This window comes from Pimephales promelas, chromosome 1 (assembly GCF_988280905.1).
Source record: "Pimephales promelas chromosome 1, fPimPro1.hap1.1, whole genome shotgun sequence".
Lineage (NCBI taxonomy): Eukaryota > Metazoa > Chordata > Actinopteri > Cypriniformes > Leuciscidae > Pimephales > Pimephales promelas.
In genome coordinates this window covers 25927981-25951321 of record NC_142769.1, presented here as the reverse complement: position 1 = coordinate 25951321, position 23341 = coordinate 25927981, and the positions used below count along the sequence as shown (strand labels likewise).

The 23341-nt window shown below is 38.0% G+C and overlaps 1 protein-coding gene across 1 annotated transcript; it reads right to left on the bottom strand.

The window, feature by feature from the left end:
* Positions 1–306: 306 nt before the first annotated feature.
* Positions 307–22164, bottom strand: cmtm4 (CKLF like MARVEL transmembrane domain containing 4). The gene is made up of 4 exons (XM_039674394.2): positions 21448–22164; positions 15332–15508; positions 4935–5033; positions 307–2448 (listed from the first exon to the last, which is right to left on the bottom strand). Exons 1-4 carry the CDS (start codon positions 21631–21633, stop codon positions 2284–2286), a joined length of 627 nt encoding a protein of 208 aa, XP_039530328.2. The 5' UTR covers positions 21634–22164; the 3' UTR covers positions 307–2283.
* Positions 22165–23341: the final 1177 nt, after the last annotated feature.

The following is a 23341-nucleotide window of genomic DNA, read 5'->3' as shown; positions in this document are numbered from 1 at the left end:
TAACTTTTTGATTCAATTTTAAATGTTCTGTTGGTTGTATTTTATCCCAGCTTTTAAGTAGTGTTAAAAAACTGAAACAGGAAGTGCTTCTGGACCAGTGTTGTTTACATCTTTTGAAATGGTCTATATATATATATATATATATATATATATATATATCATCATTAATCTCTTGAGACTTTTTTGCACTTTGACCTGATTGGTTACAAGGTATCTGTGATGTAAGAAACACTGGCGATTTTAAACCTAGTTTTTTTAAGACTATCTTTGGTTCACTCCAATTTTAGGAGATGTAAAATGCAGATCAACAGTCCATCCAAATCCATTTATTTGAGGAAAGATTGCCATCACAAATATTTTCAAACAATTAGCATTTTGTAAGTCTATGCACAACTCTATAAATACAAAAATACAAATTTATAGCACTGTTACATGATTAAAACATTGCTTTCTTGAATACAGGAAATGTCACCAAGAAACAGTACAATCATTTTCAAAATTTGAGTCCCTCAAAATGTCAACATAGTTTCTTTTGGAATTCTTCAATGATTAATGAGTTGAAAATACAGTCCAAACCATATGGTCAAAATCAGGAGTTATTTAGATGCTAAAATCTTCCAATAAGAAGTTTAGCATAGTCAAAGCACATTAAACGCTTTTACACATTATTAAAGCATAAGCACAAAGACAGTATTGTTTTCAAAATAGGAAAAAATGTGACTTTAGCACTTTAATGCAGAGTCCATTAAGACGTAAATCATTATTGTGATTGTCTTTCAACATTTTCAAGTCCACAGTGTTGTTCTCTATATCTCTATAATGTGAGCCTACAGTACACCTCGAAATTACTTCATTTCAACATTGTCTTATTCCAAAACATATAAGTGACTTCACTGAAGAACTTCAGATAGTAAGACTTAAGTATGACTATAAATGAATACTACGAACGATCGTTTTCTAGGGGCAAGAAAATCATAAAATTGCACTACACCTTAAAATCTGTGGTAAAACATACATTTCATTCCCCCCACAATGTCGTTCCATGACACTCCTTATAAAAAAGACCCATTAGAGGATCAATAAAGCACTAGAAAAACAGATCTTCATACCAATGATCAGTTCATCAAATTTCACATCCACTTAAGCTGTTATTCTGCTAATGTTGTCATAACATTAGTGTCCAGGAGTTTGAGTGTTTTGACTAAGTCAAGCCTCTACGATTAAGGCACACAGAACACAGTTTAGCAAATGCATTCATATGTAGTACACTTGTTCCTTCAAATACAGTCTGTTGGTTTCAGTCATAAGAATGCATACAAACAGGAACCCTTCATGTCATATCATACACACAGATACATAATATATACAACTTCTTCAAAACCTCTACCCTTGCTTAAATCGATATATACAGATAACTAGACAGGGTTGAGTGCACAGTGGAGTACAGAAACAACCACAAAGAACAAAAACAATAGATTATGCACACAAGATTTACTATCTAAAAATCGGAAGTATCTGAAAAGTTTCACCGCCTTCACCCACACACACAATTTGAAAGCTGTTGTTGTCTGTTTTAACGCAGGGTCACATTCACAAGGTGAAACACTACATTTGGTACAATGTGGCTACCAAAGCTGTGGTATTATAAAAATATTTTACATTAAAATAAATACTGGTGCTCCTAACATCTAACCTCGTCTCTACAGACAAACGGCCTGATCCAACTGCAGTTTTCTCAGATGTATTTGGATACAGGAAAACAATAGCAGAGAGAAAAAGCCATCTCTTTTGTTCATAAACCCTCTCACAAATTCCCAGTCCACTTAGACTCCAGATCACTTAAATCAGTTGATCTTTGATAAGACACATTTTAGAAACAGTTGCAATCCTTTCATATTAGCCGACTGGGAATGGAGCTGAATAGAAGGGGGTTCAAGTGGTTTATTGCAGGCATTATTAAAACCTTTCAGGTTATCTGCTGGGAGAAGTTTAGGAGCACAGTGAAGTGAGTTTCTGTCAATATTCATCCAGATCATGGTAAGGTAAAGCCCTTAATTAGTGGAAAGATTGAAGTATACAGTCAAATGACGACGCCCTGAGGCATGGTAATAATGATGATGCCAGAAGTTTGTTCCACTTCAGACAGACTGTTCACACAACTATTGGTTTGTAAGCGCTCATCTTAACTGCCCGCCGTCACGAGGATACACAGAAGAACACACTGTGGCAGGAATGCAGACGGGGCTTTGCTTGTCTCAGTCTCTATTGGTCCGTCTGTGTGGTTTACTGTAGTTCAGGCCGTGACTCCACCTCTCCCCGCGAGGCTGTGCGTGCACGGATGTACTCGCTGGTCTGCAGGGGTCCGTCTCGTGAGTCCCCGAGACGCCATCTCCGTACTGCCAGATACGTGTTCACACCATATACTCCCATCACCAGAAACCCAAAAACCTGGAGAAAACACACAAAATGACTGTAAGAAGGCTGGAGGTGGATGATTTCAGCTTTAAACTATGAGCTTTAAAGGGATAGTTCACCCAAAAATAATATGTGTGTCATCCTTTCCTGACCCTCATGTCGTTCAACGCTCTTAAAGGGGGGGTTGGGGTTGATTGTGATTTCACTTTTTTTCATTTTAAATAGTGTGTAATGTTGCTGTTGGTGCATGAACAGTATCTGCAAAGTTGCAGCGCTGAAAGTTCAATGTAATCAGAGATATCATCTTTTAAAAATCAGGAAGTATATTGCCTACAAAAACGACTTGATTGGGACAACAGCTGGGTTTTAGACGTCACTAACCCATACATTTACATCAACCCTTAAACTTAAATTACATTAAACTGACTTTAAAAAAAATTAGTTAGGACTTTAGTTAGGAAAATTAGTTAAGGTAAGCGTTTAACCTTTGACTTCCATACTACTAATTCACCAGTTAGCGCCAGGAAGTCTGTTCCTAATGGCGTTCATTGACACTTTCATAATGAACTGAGTTAAAACCAAGCCTTCCCCCTTTCTGGCAAGAAACTCTCTCTCTCTCTCTCTCTCTCTCTCTCTCTCTCTCTCTCTCTCTCTCTCTCTCTCTTTTCTTTGTTTAAGTTTTTTTTTTTTTACCTTTGTTCATTTCCCCAGACGGGTAAATAAACTTAGTCTGAATTGTTTCTTTGGTAATTTACGTCCGAGACCTTTAAATCTTCGTTGAAAGCGTTTTCCGGACCATCTGCTGACCATGTGATGCTCCAACGACACACACAGTCGTTTGTTTTTGCACACAAAAAGTATTCCCGTCGCTTGATAAAGTTAAGATTGAGCCACTGAAGTCACTTGGACTATTTTAACGATGTCTTTAATAACTTTTCGAGGCCGGCAAGTTTCAATTCCTCATGAAGCCTATGGACTAGTATGCAGGAGTGATCCCACTCTCAGATTTCATCAAAAATATCTTTATTTGTGTTCCGAAGATGAACGAAGGTCTTACGGGGTTGGAACAACATGAGGGTGAGGGATTACTGACAGAATTTTCATTTTTGGGTGAACTAACCCTTTAATTCAGTCACAGTTGCTCTTCTATCAGCTTGAATCAGTCGGCCCATTCTCCTCTGACCTCTAGCATCAACAAGGCATTTTCACCCACAGGACTGCCGCATACTGGATGTTTTTCCCTTTTCACACCATTCTTTGTAAACCCTAGAAATGGTTGTGCATGAAAATCCCAGTAACTGAGCAGATTGTGAAACACTCAGACTGGCCTGCTTCAAATGCATTGAAGCAACTGCCATGTGATCGGTTGTTTAGATAATTTCATTAATGTGAAATTGAACAGGTGTTCCTAATAATCCGTTAGGTGAGGGCATACTTCTTCCAAAATATTTTAAATTCTCTCTCTCTCTCAAGCTGTGAGAGCCAAAGGAATTTGCCATGCCCTGGTTCAGCAAAATCCCCGGGTGTTAAAGTGGTTTCCTGGTGAGAACATCTGTATCATAAAACACTCAGCACAAAAACCCAGCCTTTGACTCCTAGGGTGTTGGTGGATATTGTGCTGAGCTCAGGTCATACATGAAGTGTGTACAACCATAAAGGTCAGGATCTAAGTAAAAGAACCTGATCCTGGTCAGCAGCCTCGACCAAAAGACAAACTAACTTTTGTTAGCTTGTCAGCTTCAGTTCTAAGATAATGTAACATGCAAACCCTGATAGATATTTTTTTTTAGCATTTTCTTTGGGGATTTTGTAGGAAAATTAATAAATTCTCATGGAAGTCTTTTTCTGCCATAAAGTACAAAAGAAAAGAAAAAGGTAACAGTGACTTTATATTTCACAATGTGACTTTTTTTTCTTATTTTAAACTTTATCTCACAGCTATCTTTTTTCTCTCTCTCTCTCTCTCTCTCTGACCTCAGGAAAAGGTCTTGCATAAATTCTGTGGAATTGACTTAAACATAGCTGAGAGTGCTTCACTTTTACTGACAGCTAAAAACAATCAAATTAGCTCAGATATTTTATAAGCAAAAGCTTCGTGTCTAAACTGTGCTACTGTCAATGTGATGCTGTCAAAACATGACACAATCTAAATTCTGAGATAGAAACAACATGCGAGAAGAACAAAACTGTGAGTGGAAAGAAAAGTGGAATGGAGAAACAGGAAAGGAGGAAACAGAGAGGTTTTCGGTGTTAAAAATCAAAGAACCAAATCAAACAATGTGAATCATTCAGATGGATCATGATGACTATGACTTCTGAAAACTTCCCACTGTCTGCCTGTCCAGGGACTCTTTCCAGGAACGACCATATGTGCTCCATTTCAGCCACACGAGGGCAGCAGAGCACTGGCAGATTAGGACCCACTTAAAATACTTGAGAAATGACTAAACATTAGAATTCAACCACAACCACAGGGACAGGATTCATTAAATAAAGAGCTGAGTAAGCTTGATAGGTACCACAGCTGCAATCTCTGCTCCAGATTGATGGTTGAAGGCTGCCAAAACCACTGAAGCCAGAAAGAAGAACAAGGTGCTGGTGGCAGTGTTGATTAGATCCTGCAAGAGAGAAAAACACAATTTGCTTTTTATTCCCTGTTGTGTCATATATATATCCAGGTGAAATGGCTTCTCGAACAAGAACAAAATTGTAGGCTGGGTCTTGGCTGATTTTTGTCCATCAGGAAGTGATTGGATCATTGTGGTTTGCTATTGCTGTGATCTTATGTGAGTGACAGGATTCAAATCAGTATATTAAATTGATTTATAAAGGATAATTTGATACTACAGACTGGAATATTATCTGTTGAAAAACAAGCAAATGTCCACTTCTCAGATTCAAAATAATGTGATCTGATCTAGAACACAGGCAAAGTTTTAGGATAACTACCACATTGAAATGTGGGAGAGTGAAATCAACAAATAATATAAGACATAAACTTCCATTGCTGTGATCCAGGAGAAAAGAGACATCTCATACAAATAATACATTCTTTGTGAAGAGAAAAGGAAAACTATATTTATCTGCAGTGTTTATGTGGCCATGGATGAAAGTTAAGCATTTTTTTTTAAATGGGTCATATCAACATTTACACAATCACAAGTTTGGATTTATATGGTACTCGAGAAAAAACATTATATGACCAAAAAGTGAAAAGAGAGGAGCTGGCAGTGAGGCGTGGTCATGCTGACTGCAATGATGCAGTTTGACAGGCAGAGGGAGCCAAAAGTACCAACAATTAACCAACTATTCAGATTTCATCAAAAAGATCATCATTTTGTGTTCCGAAGATGAACGAAAGTCGAGTTTGGAACGACATGAGAGCAAGCAATTAATGACAGAATTTTTCATTTTGGTGTGAACTAACCCTTTAGGGCAATCCTTCAGAAACCAGTTCAGGTCTATCAAGATTAACCTGTTATTTGCATAACTAAACACATAACTCAAAACCCCTGGTACTACCACACGCAAAAACTTGTGTACATATAGCTGTGTGCAACCTATTTGCTATCTGCACAATTATGTTAATCACAAAAACACATGAGTACCTTTTATTTGGGCCATAAAGTCACAGTCATGAACGGTGACGGATGGCCATTGGAAGAGGTATGCCAGTCCCCATGTTGTTTATTACTGTTACAGTTTTCCCTCAATTAATCCAATCACCACTTTCCAACAATAACGCCACATTTCAATTTTAATACTTTCACAAATTAGAGTCAAAGTTTTCAGGAGAGAGTGAGAACGAGAGGAACCATTTGGAGGTTTCTGAGAAGAAGCCAAATCCTACTTTATTGACTCTGCCGAGTGTTTAGAGTCTGGAATAGACGTGGGTTTTTTTTCTGAGCCTTGGCTCTGTGGGGGTTGAAATGTAACAAGCCCTTCAAAGGACATCACAAACTGAACCTCACTGGCCAGCACCTCAAATTTCACATCCCAGGCCGATGCACCATGAACCACTGGCTTTGATGTCTTCAACTGAACACAGACGGTCTTCTCCAGTTGTACATGCAGTAAGACGCTTGTGTCCAGTGAATCTGCTGGATGAGGAAGGGGATGCACTATGTGATCACTGACTAGGGATCTACTTCTCAATGTGAAAGAATGTTATAACTGTGCTGCGTTCAAAACATTTGTCTTGCGTTTGTTGATCGTGTGCATGTTTTTATACCTTAGGAAAATTAAACATTTGGTTGTCTGTGATGTACTGAATACTGTTGTTGCGAAATAAACTTAGATAAGGTAAATTGCAAAAGTTATTTATGATAATCTTTGATGCATCATTAGTTGAAAATATAAATGTTTCACATACTATAAAAAATGTAAACATTTTGTTTAAAAATGATTATATTAATATATTATATTTAATATACAATTGATTCTATTTAACGTCCCACTTTAGATTAGGTGTATTTAACTACTACGTACTAACATTTAAAGTAATCATTTGATACAATGCACTTATTATGTACATGTTTTTATATTGTACTTATATTATTATAATTATCTGAATGTAATTACATCTGCCATTCATTTCTGTAATTACAGCTATACTTACACTGTTGAGCTTTCCCAACCCTTTTGACCCACCCTTAAACCTACCCATACCACTAAACCTATCCTAACCTTACCCGTATCCCACCTCAGTAGCAGCAAAAATGTTGTGCAATACAACGTAAACACAATAAGTACATTGTACACTTACATCAAAAATAATAATAATAAGTACATGGTAGCTAAAGATACCTATTATAAAATGTGACCATGTACGTATATTGATAGTAAATATAAGCACTACTGATTCGACTGGGCTAGCAGGAAAAAAAGTTGAGCTTTGAAGCAATATCCAGATTTCCCACACTACAGAACATTAAAGTCTCATTTTCTCTCTTTTTATCCTTAAAGGGTTAGTTAACCCCAAAATGAAAATTCTGTCAGTATTTACTCACCCTCATGTTGTTCCAAACCTCTATGTGTTTATTTGTTCTGCTGAACACAAAGGAAGATATTTGGAAGAGCGTTTTAATCAAACAGATCTCATTCCCCACTGACTACCATTGCATGTATTTTTTTCCTATTATGGTAGTCAATGGGGAATGAGATCTGTTTGATTCAGACATTCTTCCAAATATCTTCCTTTGTGTTCAGCAGAACAAATAAACACATAGAGGTTTGGAACAACATGAGGGTGAGTAAATACTGACAGAATTTTCATTTTTGGGTGAACTAACCCTTTAAAATCTGCATTATACACACTTTGAGAGGAGCGGGGTGGTTTGTCTGTCTGCAGCCAATAAGCACTGCAGCGTGACTTAAGCATGACCACCCATGTGACAATGGCATGATGGGAGACCAGGAGTCTCACATGATTCTCTCTCATCCACACACACTCAAGCGAAACCATACCCATCTCACACGCAATATAGTAACCTAACAATATCCCAAAACCATGATACGTCTCAATCATTCAAACACATGCCAAACCACCCTTTGCCTTCACACATACTTCAACAGATGGATCAAATGCAAGCCAAACCAAACTCTGAAACACACATAAAGTAAAAAACTGCTGACGTGTTTAAAAAATTCGAAGAACACAACGCATATGTCTGAGGTTAAACTGAAGTACTAAGTCCACACAGAATTACTTACAGCACAATAGCATCATAAATATAATAATGGAGATTTACATGTAAAGTTGGTAACACTTTACAATAAGGTTCATTATTTACTAACGTATTAACTAACATGAACTAACCATGAGCAATACATCTGTTACAGTATTTGTTAATCTTCGTTGATGTTAGTTAAAGGTTCTATAAGCGATGCTGGGCCAAAACATTTTTTGTCACATACATCAAACGTCTCCTCACTATCGGCTAGCTGCCTGTCCCCTAAACACACTGTAAAAAAACGCGGTCTCTGTAGACACCACAGGCTCCACAAACGGCAACAAAAACAATCATGTCTTACCCGGACCACGAAACCTAACAAACAGTGTTCCAGCCAATCACTGGCAAGAAGTATTTGAGGGTGGGTCTGGGGGGTTAGTGCGCGTGCACATGAAGGGTGTGTGTGTGTGAAGGAGAGCAGCGAAGCATCAGAGGGAAGTTTGAAAAATTACCGACACACGACCAAAGAGACGTCGTTCTGAGGAACAAATTAATAAGAAGAAGGAGTCGGATAAAGAATGTGCGAAGTTCAGAATTTACATCGGTAGCAAAGCTTTTGAACGATGCCGAGAACTCCAGCGGCAGAAGGGCTTACAGTCCGACATTCAGGTTGCTCTGTTTTTGCTTGACAGGTGGGTAACGTTAAATTGGTTTTTTTTCTTCTAAATTGACGCTTATGTTCGCCAAACCCACACAAGGATATAATTAGCTAGAACTATGCACGTTCACAATTATTTCAGGAAGCACGGAAGGGAGGGGGAGGAGATGAGATGCGGAGGAGGGAGGGTCTAGCTCCGATTTGTTTGAAAATATTCGAACGTCAACACCCAGGATCGCTTTGAGAACCTTTAATGATAATAAAGCTGTTCATTGTTTGTTCATGTTAGTTCACAGCGCATTAAAGGGTTAGTTCACCCAAAAATGAAAATTAAGTCATTAATTACTCACCCCCATGCTGTACCAACCCCGTAAGACCTTCGTTCGTCTTCGGAACACAAATGAAGATATTTTTTATTAAATTTGAGAGCTGTATAACTACCACATTGGCTCCTAAGGGACTGCCTCTTGACGGCCCAAAAAGTCAATGAAGAAAATGTTTAAATATCCCAAGTGACTACCGTGGCTCCACTATATGTTTATCAAGCGACGCGAATACTTTTTGTGCGAAAAAACAAACAAAAATAACGAGTTTATTCGACTATTTTTTTCTTCCTTGTAGGCCAGAACGAGACTTCCTTATAGATTTCCACGACGCATGCGCGAGAATTGCGATCTGAAGTGGTGTAAGCTGGTGTACGCAGATCGCAAATCTCGCGCATGCGTCGTGGAAATCTATAAGGAAGTCTCGTTCTGGCCTACAAGGAAGAAAAAAATAGTCGAATAAACTCGTTATTTTTGTTTGTTTTTTCGCACAAAAAGTATTCGCGTCGCTTGATAAACATATAGTTGAGCCACGGTAGTCACTTGGGATATTTAAACATTTTCTTCATTGACTTTCTGGGCCGTCAAGAGGCAGTCCCTTAGGAGCCAATGTGGTAGTTATACAGCTCTCAAATTTAATCAAAAATATCTTCATTTGTGTTCCGAAGACGAACGAAGGTCTTACGGGGTTGGTACAGCATGGGGGTGAGTAATTAATGACTTAATTTTCATTTTTGGGTGAACTAACCCTTTAACTAATGTTAACAAGATTTTAATAAAGTATTAGTAAATATTGAAATTAACGTTTACAAAGATTAATAAATGCTGTATAAGTGCTGTTCATTATTAGTTCATGCTAACTAATGTAGTTAACTAATGTTAACTAATGAACCTTATTGTAAAGTGTTACCGTAAAGTTCAAGTTAATGCAGGTAATATGAAATTGTACACAAACAAAAGCAGTCATAAGTGCCCTTGAAATGCACAGTGTGTATGTGTGTGTACTGACGGACTGCATGTAGAGAAGGCAAACTGGCCTCAGGAGGGGTCTAAAACTGAGAAAAGTAGTGTTCACACTGGGTTCACATGTCTGATGTATTTAACAGCCACTGCGGCCCTCCAAGTTGTTAACAAAGGAAGAAATAATTACTTTTGAGCTAGGATGCGTAAGTAGTGTACACTTGGGCAGCATCACCTTCAAAAAAAGACTTCAAATGTTCTATACTCATAAGAGAGTGTTAATGGGGGACAGAGCATTCAGCAAACTGTTGCCAAAACAGTTATTTATGCAAAATAGCCATATCCAAGCAGAGAATCAAAGTGAAAACATGCATGTGTGCAAAGAAACAGAGAATTAGGCGGGGTCTTAGCTGAGCTTCTGCGCCGTTTATGGTCTGTGCCAAATATTCTCAGTGGTGCATTAATACTGAGTTACACACTGCTTTAGGTGGCCAATAGATCTTGGAAATGTGAAAAAAAAAATCCAATCCAAGTTTGCAGGGCAATATAACCTTAATCGTAAAGTTTCAGTCATATCTCTTCATCTGCCTCGGTGGTGAGATTTAAGCTTTAAAATTAAGCTGCTAAAAGTTTTTCCTGTAACTTCCTTTGGTGTGCTGGGCCTCGCTGGCCCTGTTTACAAATGCATTTTGGTCGATCAGATCACACGTGGATGATGCTAAAAACAGGCGTAAACAGGGTCTAAAACATTTTGAGCTTGTCCAACCATAGACTGCAAAAAATATGGACAAAGCGTCTGTGACGTCACAAACCAGACTTTCTGAAGAACAGTTTTGAGGCTGTTTTTAGGTGGGGTATGGGCGGCGCCATATTAGAAAATCTAGAGAAATACAAAATACAAATGTTCAATAATGATACAGAGGTGGAATGATGCGTTGTGTCAGATCATGGCCGAGATGTCAAATTCCACTTGGCGCAGCCCTTTATCAGCAGTCAATCAAAGTTAACCGCCCTTATCTGTCATACATTTTATATCTTTATATACGATCTATTCTAAAGAGTTAGAAAAAAATTCACCCCCCTCAGAGTTGTCAGGCACTCGGAACCTATCGAAAAATAAAATAAAAGTCCATGGGACCAACCTGTAAAAGCATGAATTTATGCCGTGAAAACGGACATTTTAACATGGGATCTATGGATATTTGCTCCCTTTTGGGACCTCCCTCTAGCGGATTTTAGATGTATTGCAGTTTTTCGCACTTCCGGGTAGGCTTAATTTTTCAGATTAGAATGTTGCCGCTTGTCGAAAACGCATTCGACCGGATTGCTTTCGTAGTTTGAACAGCCGAAAAAATACCCCATGCTCTCCTCCTACTGACCTAATGTGTAAATATTACAGATTCCAGATTCAAACTTAGTTGGCTGGAGATCCAAGTTTGATTTGAAAACAAACGACTTACCAAGCACAATGTTCTCTCACCATTCCGGATTTCTAACAAACACGCATAGTTTGGCGTGGTCTGTTTATCCGTCATCTCCAGGCCCGTTCATATCAAGCTTATTTCGCTGATTAGATTGAAAGATCTGAAAAAGCCCATACATTTACCCACCCATAGACCCTCCCCTCAAAGAAATCAGGACAGAGGTGATTGTAAGGGAACAAAAGAGATAGATTAAAAGAGGAATGTGTCTGCCTCGTCTAGCCTACTTGTGGAAAGTGGAAAAAGTTGGTCAAAAATATACATTTACACATAAGCTGACCAACAACAGAACCTTTCAGATGCCAGTTTTATTTTTTTAGCCGAACTGTTACTGAATCTAATGTACCAGATAGTGTGATATCATAGGCAGTGATGGATACATCTATGCTGCCTTCTAAAATCGATCAGATGACGGTATCTCAGTAGACAGGATGTGACACGATGGGATTATTTCGGACGTGCCATGTTGCCTCCCTACCTTCCATGTGCTGCCTGCGGAGGCATCCTTTTTCAGCTTTCGAGTGCAGCCATAGTTTGTTGAATAATAATTTACGATGATCTTAATTTGTCAGATTTCCAAATTGCACATCTTTAATGCATCTTTACCCTCTCCCAATCGGCCTGTAGCTCATATTCAGTAATGGCACATAATCATAGGTTTGCTGCAATGCGTCTCAAGTCTCAGAGGCCATTCCATTAAAGCACACAATGTAAAACCAATCATTATCCTGTCACCTCACAAAGTCAAATCTCTCCTCCTCTCCTGTTAAAATACACCATCTATTTCTAGTTGTGTTTAATGAATACTGACTGTGCATGTATGTATGTGTGCGTTTAGAGAGGTCTGTGAATTGGTACAATTGTGCAAGCGTACCACCACGAGCTGAATGCACTCATTCTACTGGCCTATCACTTTCAATAATGTCAGTCACCATGCCAGCCCCCTTTGAGCCTGGCACGGAATCACACCAAAGCACTCAGTGGGAGAAGGGGTGCCGTACAATAGACGGACCGTCCCACACAACCGCCCCTCTGGAACCAACTGCCACAAGAAACTACTAGCTAGCTTTGTGTGTGTAAACTAAACCAACGTTAGTCGAGACGAACAGATTTAGCGCTGAAAGACTTTAAGACCTAAAACGTCCACCACAGTTCTGCTCTTTATAGGGAGACGTTTAATTGCTCCTGGGTTTGGAAGAGTTTTATCTTAAAATGAAAAATAAAACTCTTCTGAGACCACAATTACAGGACCGAAAAGTACCGTTTACTTTTAGCGCTGTGTTATGTGAAAGTTCCTGAAGCACAGCAGTGGTGAAGTTACGAAAGCCAGAGATACAAACATGAAGGAGTGCAAGAGAGCAAGGCTGTTGCTGAACAAACCCCTGTCCCAAGTGCATCCATTCCAGAACAAATGAGAGTCCTGGGCCCATGGGGTTTGCCTGGCAGGATCATGCTCAGTCCAAAACCTCCAAAGCTCCACCACAGCTGAAATGGTCATAAAGATCACAGTTCTTCCAATGAGCCATGGTAATACCAAGAAAACCCCAACTCATCAGTATTCAAAATAAGCAAGAGCGTACACTCGCATGCATCGACAGGACATTGTGAAAACCCTGTTTAATATCTCCCCCACGACCAACAAAAATCCAGCTCTCAACATTTCCTGATCTCATTCCATCTTTTATCCCCCACCTTTTCCTCATATTTCTCCACTGTAAATAAAACAAAAAAGTGCCAAAACAAGCAACATGTCAAAGAATTAAGACAGAGAAAAGGTTTTGTCATAAATCAAAATGGAATGCTCTAAGCTTTTTTGTATACATGCATGTATAGACAAGTTTACGAGCCGTTTCCGCTCTACATCCTAAACTCCTCCTGTCGATGCAACCTATTTCCGTTCAGGCGGGCTGGGTTTGTTTTGCTAGCTAGCTCCGTTGTGCCGATAAAGCGCTGATATACCGCAGTGACAAAGAGGATATCAATTACAACATGAAGAAAGGTGGTTCGAGAACGATGTGTGCGGTAGTTAGTTGCAAACACTCGTCAAACAATTAATCGCAATTAATCGCATCCAAAATAAAAGTTTGTATTTACATAATATATGTGGGTGTACTGTGTATAATTATTTTATATATATAAATACACACACATGCTTGTATATATTTAAGAAATATTTTCATGTATATACTGTATATAGATTTATATATAATTTATATTATATATAAATATAAATATTTTATTTATAAATAATATTTTTTTTTCTTAAATATACAGGCATGTGTGTGCATTTATAGATTTACATATAATTAAACACAGTGCACCCACATATATTATGTAAACACCAACTTTTATTTTGGATGCGATTAATCGTTTGACAGCCCTAATTCATAGTAATTAAATATAATTAAAAAAATATGTGAATATGTTTCTATCAAAACAAGAAAAAGACTTTGTTTTGCAGTACAAAGTTTGTGTAAATGCATCTATTCAGCACCCATAATCACAAACAATATAGTCAAGATTTTCATTTCATAATTTGAGCAGAATATCACAATGGAGATCACTAAAATATATCCATTTCAGAGCTTTAAATTCTGATTTGGGGATTTAAACTCTAGACATTTGGCAACCCCAAGCATGAAAGCTTGTGCAGACTTGTTACCAGTGCAAGATAAAAGAAATGTCAAATGAAAAAAAAGTAAGATAAATAAACAGTGGGGGCAATATCGCAGATGATGCTTATTACCTTGAGAGAAGCAAAATCACTAGCCTATGTTAAAAGCATAAAGGACTTTTTGAAACCAGTTTGCAAACAAGGGTTCAACTTTCTCCATCTACTTTACGTCTGGGGGCAAATGAAATAATGAAATATTAAAGAAAACAGAAATTTGAACTTAAATTGGTAAAGGTACTTTCTTCTTGTCTGTGTGAGGTTAAGCGCATATACCATAATGCAATGAGATAGTTATGGTTGGATGTGAGTTGCTGTTACTTTTCTTACATGCACAGCTCTGGAAATAAAACTCTACAGCCTTTTCCATCAAAAGCTCTGTAATAGATCTACAGCACTGAGGTCCAATTATGCTGAGCTTTGTGTGTGAGTGTGTGTGTGTATAGGCAGGGGGACAAAGGGAACCATGCCTTATTAATCTTTCAGTGAATCAGTAAATTCATCTCCCAAGAGCAGCAATTCATGTTTGCTAGAAGCGGGTTTAATGAGAGCTGTGAGCACACAAGCTCCCATTCTGAGCAATTCGAACCCCGTGTGTATGGTCTCCTCCTCAGCAGCACGGGATACAAGAGAGCAGCTTTTTTTTTTCTAGTATGTCAGAAAACCCGTTTTATTTATGCCACAAATAATGAACGCTTTGTCATTATCTATTATCACATGCACTTCTTAATATTATGCATTGTAGGCTGTCCAATCCTGCTCCTAGTGGCCCTCCAGAAGTTAATATCTGTAGGACGTTGGCCCTCTAGGAGCACGAATGGACACTCTTTATATTATGGCATTAACAAAATGGGTTGAAAACAGTTGCACAAGTAAAAAAAAAAAAGTGTTTTTTTTTTTTTATAGCAAATTGTCCACATCAGAAAATGACAGAAACACATTTAAATAGCGACTTAAAATTATTAAAAAAATTAGCCTAGGCTAAAACTAGGCTATGCAAAATCAGTTTTGGAACAAAATGAGGGTGAATAAATGATTACAGAATTTTCATTCATTTTTAGGATGAACTATCTCTTTAAAAGTCTAATGTTGTGAAGGATTTTGAAGTTTTGTGTGGAAATCAAATCAATGAGGTAATAAGAAAGACATACTGTTAGACTCCAGTTGACATGCGGCACTTTGGTGTGCAGGTTCAGGCTGAAGATGAGGAGCAAGACGCCTGTGACGACGAAGGCACTGCAGCTGACAAACTCAAAGAGGTAGACGCCGGCACAAGGCGAGCACATCATTACGGTCTCAATAAAGATGAAAGAGATGAGAGCCAGGACCTGCAACAGAGAGGAGACAACCGATTCTTTTCAAATAACACAACAAGCATTTGTCCCAGCAATAAACAACTCGCTTCATTTTATCGAGCAGAAAATCAAAGCCAGCATCTGACGTTGACTTAAACGATACAACTATACCGATTTATCTCTGATTTAAGGCCACAATATAATACAATGTAGTCCTTTGTGAAGAACCACAAGAAAGTCTTTTTTTCTCGAAAGGCTTTTTCAAGGCATAAATGACTCATCTACATTCAGCGCTTACTTTGTAATGCGTTTTCCACATGCTCATAACAGGGCCTTGTAGAGTGTGTTGAACCCTAGAGAAGTCGCAGAGGGTTCACCAATGTTTTCCTGCCGCATTTGTCAGTAGACCACAGCACGGGAAGAATTCTGAGGTTAAAATGCTATTTAGGTGTTATGCAGCCTTGACTCTCCAGCATAAAACCTCAGACAGATTACAGGTTGGCTCGCTCCAACAGGGGAGACAGAACCACTGCCACAAAACATTCCAACATCCAGACGGGGGCCATTTCCAGCTGCCGGATGCTGTCATACGGCAGAAGATGCACATGGAAGTACGACGTGGAAACCTCCCTATGAAATTCTGAAATTCTGTGATGAATAAAGAACTGGATGTTGACTTGCTATTAGAACAACAGTGAGAGTCAGACAACAATTTTAGCCTCTCCTGATGCTGAGAAATAAAAGCAAAACCATCCACTGGACCATGACACTGTAAGGCATTCAACTGGATTCAACTTGATGGCTGGGTCTGCTATTCAACAGTTTATGCATAAAGGCTAATTCACACCACACAGACAAACACGTTTGTTGACAGTTGTCACATGACAGTTATTTTTTTCATAAAATTTGAAATCCAACTACCAACTTGTTTGTAGGTGTTTTTCTGTGCGCTGTAAATTGGCTTTTAGATAAGCACAGTGTGGGACCTTTGGAAAACTGCAAAGGGCCACATTTGAGTGGGACCAAGAAAATAGCTTTTAATATTGTAGGATAAAATAGTGAAACTATTTTCAGGGGTGTGGGGTTTCACCATAGTTCATGTTGTGCATTTGAAATGCAAATGGAGTCAAGCATCAGCCAGCATGACTGCATTACAGTATGAGACCTGAACAGATCAGTCACCTGATCTACAATGCAAAGAGTGTCCTCTTTTCTTTACACACATATCAAAAATAAAACATTTAATAAGGTATAGCACATGTTATACAAATGCAATGTTCAAGTATCTATGAGCACAAATGCTAAATACACTGAATTAGCATAGTTTTGTGAAGACAAGTAATTTCTTATAGACCATTTCACAAGATGTAAACAACACTGGTCCAGAAGCACTTCTTGTTTCAGTTTGTAACTGTTTTCTTTATTTCACATGTAAAGAAAACATCTTAAAGATGTTTGTTTAACTTTTTGATTCAGTTTCAAATGTTCTGTTGGTTGTATTTTATCCCAGCTTTTATATAGTGTTAAAAAACTGAAACAGAAAGTCCTTCTGGACCAGTGTTCATCTTGTGAAATGGTCTATAGCTTTAACATTGGTATAAATAATTATATAAATAAATATAATTTAAAAAATAAAATATGATGTGTTTATGTTTTATGTGTATCAAATTTCGATTTGCATTTTCTTCCTAGTTCTCTCCCCTTCCAATTGGTTGGTTTGTTCTGACTGAAACGTTTATTCAAAGCAACCAAGATTAAATCTCAAGGTGGGTTAGGTGCCGTGTTAAAGGCACAGTTTACCTAAAAATAAAAATTAAGAGTTGGTAACCAAACAGGTTTGGTGAACATCGACATCCATTGCATGGACAACAAATTACATTTCTCAAAATATCTACTCTTATGTTCCACAGAAGTAAGAGCGTCATTTTATATAACTTTAAGAGTTTACATCATAATGCGCACTCAGTTAAAATAGCTACCAGCATAGATTTCTTCAAAAAATTCAATGTAATTAAATATTCTACAGAATTTCATAGGAAGGCTGAATGTTATTACAAACTGCTACAGACCACTTCCCCCTATTCTCACACAAACCCTTCTTCATCTCATCCGGCTTTTTTGCACTGATCACATTAGTGTGTACCAAAGATTCCTGTCACAGTGCCAGCAGATTCAGCATCACACATCGTCAAAAAGACAGGCTAAATATATGTGTATTTGGAGATGAGGTCATTGATCCTGATAAACGCAGGCTGTGTCCCACGAGGCAGCAGGTGTCACTCCCCACCCTCCTCCTCCTTCTTCTGCTGTCATTCAGAGCCCACCCCCCCCCCCCCCCCCCCACACACACACACACACTTTAGGCAATCAGCAAGTTCCTTGTAGCAATGACCACATGGAGTCAAATCCCCAGTTTGTACACACGCCATCTGTTGTGCCCAGAAAATGAATTTTGGGAGGGGTGGTCTGACAGCTTGCATTGTGTTCCAAGAGCTCCTTAAACGGAAATGACCCTTCCAGCTCCCACCCAACAGTCTTTTCCTCGCCTAAAGTGAATTGCTCCTTGCACAAAATTTAAACCACTATTCCAAAGCTTCTTAACCTTGGAGATGTTCGCAGAAAACCAAACACATTACATAAGTTTCACAAGAGCGAGGGGAGAAGTACACAGACACAAAGCATCTGGTGAGTCCATCAACTCGCTACATTACAGAGAGCTCTTTCATTATATGTAAATGTTCCTTATCAAAATGGAAAAACTCCTTTGAGGTAAAATGACACATTTATGATGCTACTTGACAGCTCCAAAAACATCTATAATTTTACTCATGTCATGTCAGGATGACATAAGGTGAAAACACCTGCCTAGGGCCAGTTGCATTTAAACATAGCCAATATGTTAAGACAGTGTCTAAAGCTTAGTATGACCCACTAGGGGCATTCAGTCTTACTTTTTTTTGGTATCAAACTAGGCCAGTTTACATTTTTATGAAAAATGTTAAAAACATGGAAAGGTCAACAGTTTTGCCCTTCAGGGCTGAAACTATACTGTCTAAATCGACAGGGTCCATCCTGGTCAAACTGAAAGGAAGCCATATAAAAACAAAAGGACATTTAAAAGAATTTAATATAGGGATGACTGGTAGCAACTGACTAATTGATTAGTGAGGTCAACTAGTTTATCTAGATTTTTTCTTTTAAACTAACATTCAAAAGTTTAGGGCCAGTTCAAAAAAATATTAACAAATTAAATACTTTTATTTATTAAAGGTGTGACAGAAAATAAATGTTTTTTTTCTTTTTATAGCAACAATTATAACAATTTCTATTTCAGATAAATGCTTTTCTTGTGTATTTTTAATTCATAAAATAATCCTGAAAAAAGTACCCATGTTCCTACAAAAGTATTAAGCAGCACAATTGTTTTCAACCTTGATAATAATATTAATGTTTTTATTATTGCAGTTGTTTTCCACTCCAATAATAATGTTTTACTGTATTATTGGTTAAATAATTGGTAAGAATTAGATTAGAGGCTTTCAAAAGTCTTAAATTAAAAAACCTTACTGACCAAGATTATGCTTATTTAATTGTATATTTTCAAAAAAATGCCCATTAAGGACTGTGTTTTTGTAGAAGCCAAATGATATATATATATATATATATATATATATATATACACTAGATATTAGCCAAAAAAATAAATTAAAAAAACACATCTGCTGATGGACAAAACCTTTCACAAAGATTAAACAGACAAAAAAGTCTCCTCCTTACCCTTATCCCACAGGGGCCTTAGGTAAATCATTTGCCACTACATTGAGAAACAGCCATGGTTGAATATTCTTGGCAAGCCAGCATGCAGCCATGTGAAAAACCCTGTGCTACAGCTCAATCTGCTCCTTTTAACCCCACCAAAAGCAATCCAAATCGCACTCAGATTGTTAGCAGGACAGATTGAGGACATATCCAAGGCCCAGAGGAGTCACACACAAAAACATACAAATGTGACAAAAGCAAGAGCACAATAAAACTAAGGTCTAAAGTGGAGCTCGATACGGCTTCTCTCATACGCAATGGGTGATATATTAAATCTCTATTTTGAGGAATGATTGATCACATATTCAAACAAGTCTGTGATATTATGTCTCAAAACACCCCAAGGGATATCACTGGAATGTTGCAATTTAAAAGTTTTGTGGGAACTTTCTGAATCATATCCTGTTTAGCTTTTAGTTCAGTCTTTTATTTTAATTCATTCCCTTTCACTAAGCTGTCCATTACTGCAGTACGAAACGTCCCATACCATATTGTCTACCTGAGCAAAGAAACAGCTTACAGGACGCATCCTTCACTGAGCATTACCGTACAAAACAAACATCTCAGGATGTCTGTTAAACAAACTACTAGAGGAAGTTCCTAGATCGAGCATTTGCACTGAAAAAAATAATATGCTTTATCTAATCAAAAAAATTGTGGCAACATTACAAGCAATATTATTAATTAAATTGTACAAATTAGAATTAATTAGAATGTCAATTTGATTAACTATTACTCAATTCTAATTTGTTCAATTTAATAAATAATATTGCTTGTAATCTGTTGCCACAATTTTATTGATTAGATAAAGAATATTAATTTTTACAGTGTGGTCAATATTTTTGCTAATATCTGATCAGTTGCAGTCTTTCTCATAAGAGTCAAAACAGATTGAAGAAGCTGTTTTTAAGTCAGCAATAACCAGAGCTTTACTAAACAACTCGTGCCTGTCTGCAATTTGACTCCACAGGCAATGTTGAAACATAAAACAGCATAGATAGAAAGCCACTCATTGTGTTTATGAAGTACTCCACATGCCCACTATGTCAGCTAGTATGTGTGCTTCCAAGTATTATCACTTAATCCAATTAAAATCTGTCTGTGGAGTCATTTAAGCCTTGAGACGCACAAAAAGGCAGAAAATTTGATTCATTAAGCAGACAGTACTATCTTCTGTACTTGCACACCAGTTGTTTCCTTTGGCTGAGGACTCAAGCCCTTGTTTCACCTAATGACTTCCTTAGTTTCACTCTGTTTTCCCCCCTGCATGCAGTTTCTTAACTGTGCATCTCCATGAGGGCCAGCAGATCTGAGATGCTTTGCTTTTGCTGAGCCAGCAGAACAGAGAGTCACTCCACTCCTTTTTCAACATCTGGCAGAGGTTCACGGGCAGAAAGCTCTTATGCGAGTTTCTATTTTGTCTGACCACGATGACTATAGGTTTTTGGGTGTTTTGCCAATCAAGTGAACCAAAAGTGCAATCTGAAAGTTAATTCATTCAGACTCCAGGCATCATTCCCCTCCGTCAGCGATGCATTCCAGAGCTTTTGATGCCTGTCGGCATGTCTCCAACAGGAAATATTTGTATTTTAAATCCCCAAAAAGAGGAAATCTGCTCTCCTCACACTAATCCAATATGAAAAGAATGTTATCAGGAGTAAATTGAAATATGTGGAGAGTAAAGGGATTATATCAGATATATCCTAATGACTTTTTGGATGATACACATCTGTTTTGCCTTAAATATTTTACCTTGAATGAAATCCAACAGATGGGAAAATTGTCTTTCTTAAAGTCTAACACGACAATAATGTAATTAGAGAGGAACTATTCAAAAAATGGTATCTGAAAGAAAGAAAGAAAGAAAGAAAGAAAGAAAGAAAGAAAGAAAGAAAGAAAGAAAGAAAGAAAGAAAGAAAGAAAGAAAGAAAGAAAGAAAGAAAGAAAGAAAGAAAGAAAGAAAGAAAGAAAGAAAGAAAGAAAGAAAGAAAGAAAGATCAATAAACGATGGCTCTGTTGATGAAGTCATTGCTCACGGGAAGTCACTGACTGACTCAGTTGCAATGCACCTTGCTGAAGTTCAGCAATGAAACCCTTTCTAGGCTCATAAGTTTTTCATGGAAAAGAGAAACCCCGAGACTACTCGAACTTACCACTTCGATAACTTTTAAAATACCGAAATGGGATCTGAGATAGTCCAGGTCACACCTGATGTCCCTGAACACGTTTCTGGAGAGCACGGGCTCGGTGGTCGGCTGATACGGACTATTGGCTCCTGAAATCATCGAGGTGTTGGAGGCCTCGCCATCAAAGCCCTCTGCATCCTCGTTATTCCTCATGCTGAACTCTGTTGTCTCCACGTCCCTCCCAGATACAAGAGCAGATTTGGGTCTGATTTTGGCAACAGTGTTCCGCTGGTCCTCTGAAAACTACCAGGCAGAAAACAATGTCTCAACAAAGACCAACCCTCGTTACAAAACGGTCACCGTAAACTCCAGCCGTTTGTATGACCTAGATCCAGAGCCCAACCACTACATCCACCTCTCCAGTCCCATTCCTGCCTTTGTGTTGTGCTCTGATCCTGCAATGAATAGAGCTGAACGAGCTCGAATGATCACGACTGTTCTCATGGCAGTGTCCATATTTCACAGTTTCTGGATGCAGAATGTAATGTTACTGCGAGTCTCCGCCCCCAAACTACAGTCCTGCATGGAAAGACGCTTTCAAGTAAAGTCTTACGGCTGATGTCAGAGAAACAAAGCTCAAAACAGCTGTTCTCATAACGTCGTCAAGCTTTGAGTTAGTCTTCTCTTATGCGGGTGAAGATCGCAATGAATATAAGATTCAAATGCGAGACGACACAGTAGGCTAGATTAATCTGTAACTATGGCAAGCCATTTAAACATGTATTCCGTACCTTTTTCTGAGCCCGTTCTATTTCCCATGATTCATAGCGGTTCAAACGACTAATCGGTTGTCTACTTCCAGTTAAAGTATATCGAATGCTGCTAGCACTCTAGTCCAATCATTAGAAAAATCAGTCTACACATGAGTTTTATATTTAAAGGGGTGTTGAACTGAGAAATCAAATTTTCCTTGAGCTTTTGACATCTAAGAGGTCATAATATTATAAGAATAGCCTGTAAGTTTCAGAACTGAAAACGTCCTTGTTAGTCCAATAAAAGCTTATTGACACCAGCCTCTGAAAACGACTCGTTTTTATAAGTGGGGAACTATGACGTCGAAGGGGTTAAAACACCATGCACCCCCGCAGAAGAAGATCAACACCTACTTCAACATGGCCGGTTTAGTCCCGCCCACCGATTCGCGCATTACACGCATAGCTAGCCTAACATATGCCTACCTCGTGATGACAAACCGGATCGAGCTACCGAGCAATACAGAATATTGTAATACAAATAACACAACAAATCTTTAACTTTTAGGTGGCAAAATATTTTTTTATTAATTCTATGAATTACACCCCAGATAGCACAAGCGTATTTTATGTAATATTTACATCTGGAAGACGTATTTTTAAGAGTGTTTGCTCCTCTGCAATACGTCTATAGGACGTCTCCTGTCAGATGTCAAATAGACTTTCAGAAGATGTCTTTAAAGACATCTTATAAACGTCTATTAACTTAGGTTGTACCCCTCTTCCCCTGCTTATAGCCGAAAATAAATTGAAAAAGGCAGTCTTCGTTACAGGATTACATTCAGCTAATAATAATAATAATAATACAAAAATAAATAAATAAAAGGCACACCTTTAACAACTAAAAAACTAGCTAGTTAAGAAAATGTTAAACCAGCTTGCCACATTGTGTCTGTTCTTTAAACCCCAGTGTGCAGTCTTTATAGACAGTGATGTTGGTAATTTTTCTGAAGTTAAAAATACTTTCTACCAGCTTGTAAAGACCAGTAAGTTTTTTATAGATTGATTTAACCAAAAAAAAAGTGAAAATGCTAACAGTAACCGCATAGGCACACAGAGAGAGTTAAAAAATATAAATCCATGTAACACTTCATATTACATTTAAAAGT

Excerpts from the sequence above, each read along its gene's own strand:
- cmtm4 (XM_039674394.2), bottom strand. The coding sequence starts at position 21,633 with ATGAGGAATAACGAGGATGCAGAGGGCTTTGATGGCGAGGCCTCCAAC. Across the intron at positions 5,034-15,331 it reads ATGTCAACTGGAGTCTAACA|GATCTAATCAACACTGCCAC; the intron begins GTATGTCTTTCT and ends TCTCTCTTGCAG. Across the intron at positions 2,449-4,934 it reads GAGCAGAGATTGCAGCTGTG|GTTTTTGGGTTTCTGGTGAT; the intron begins GTACCTATCAAG and ends TGTTTTCTCCAG.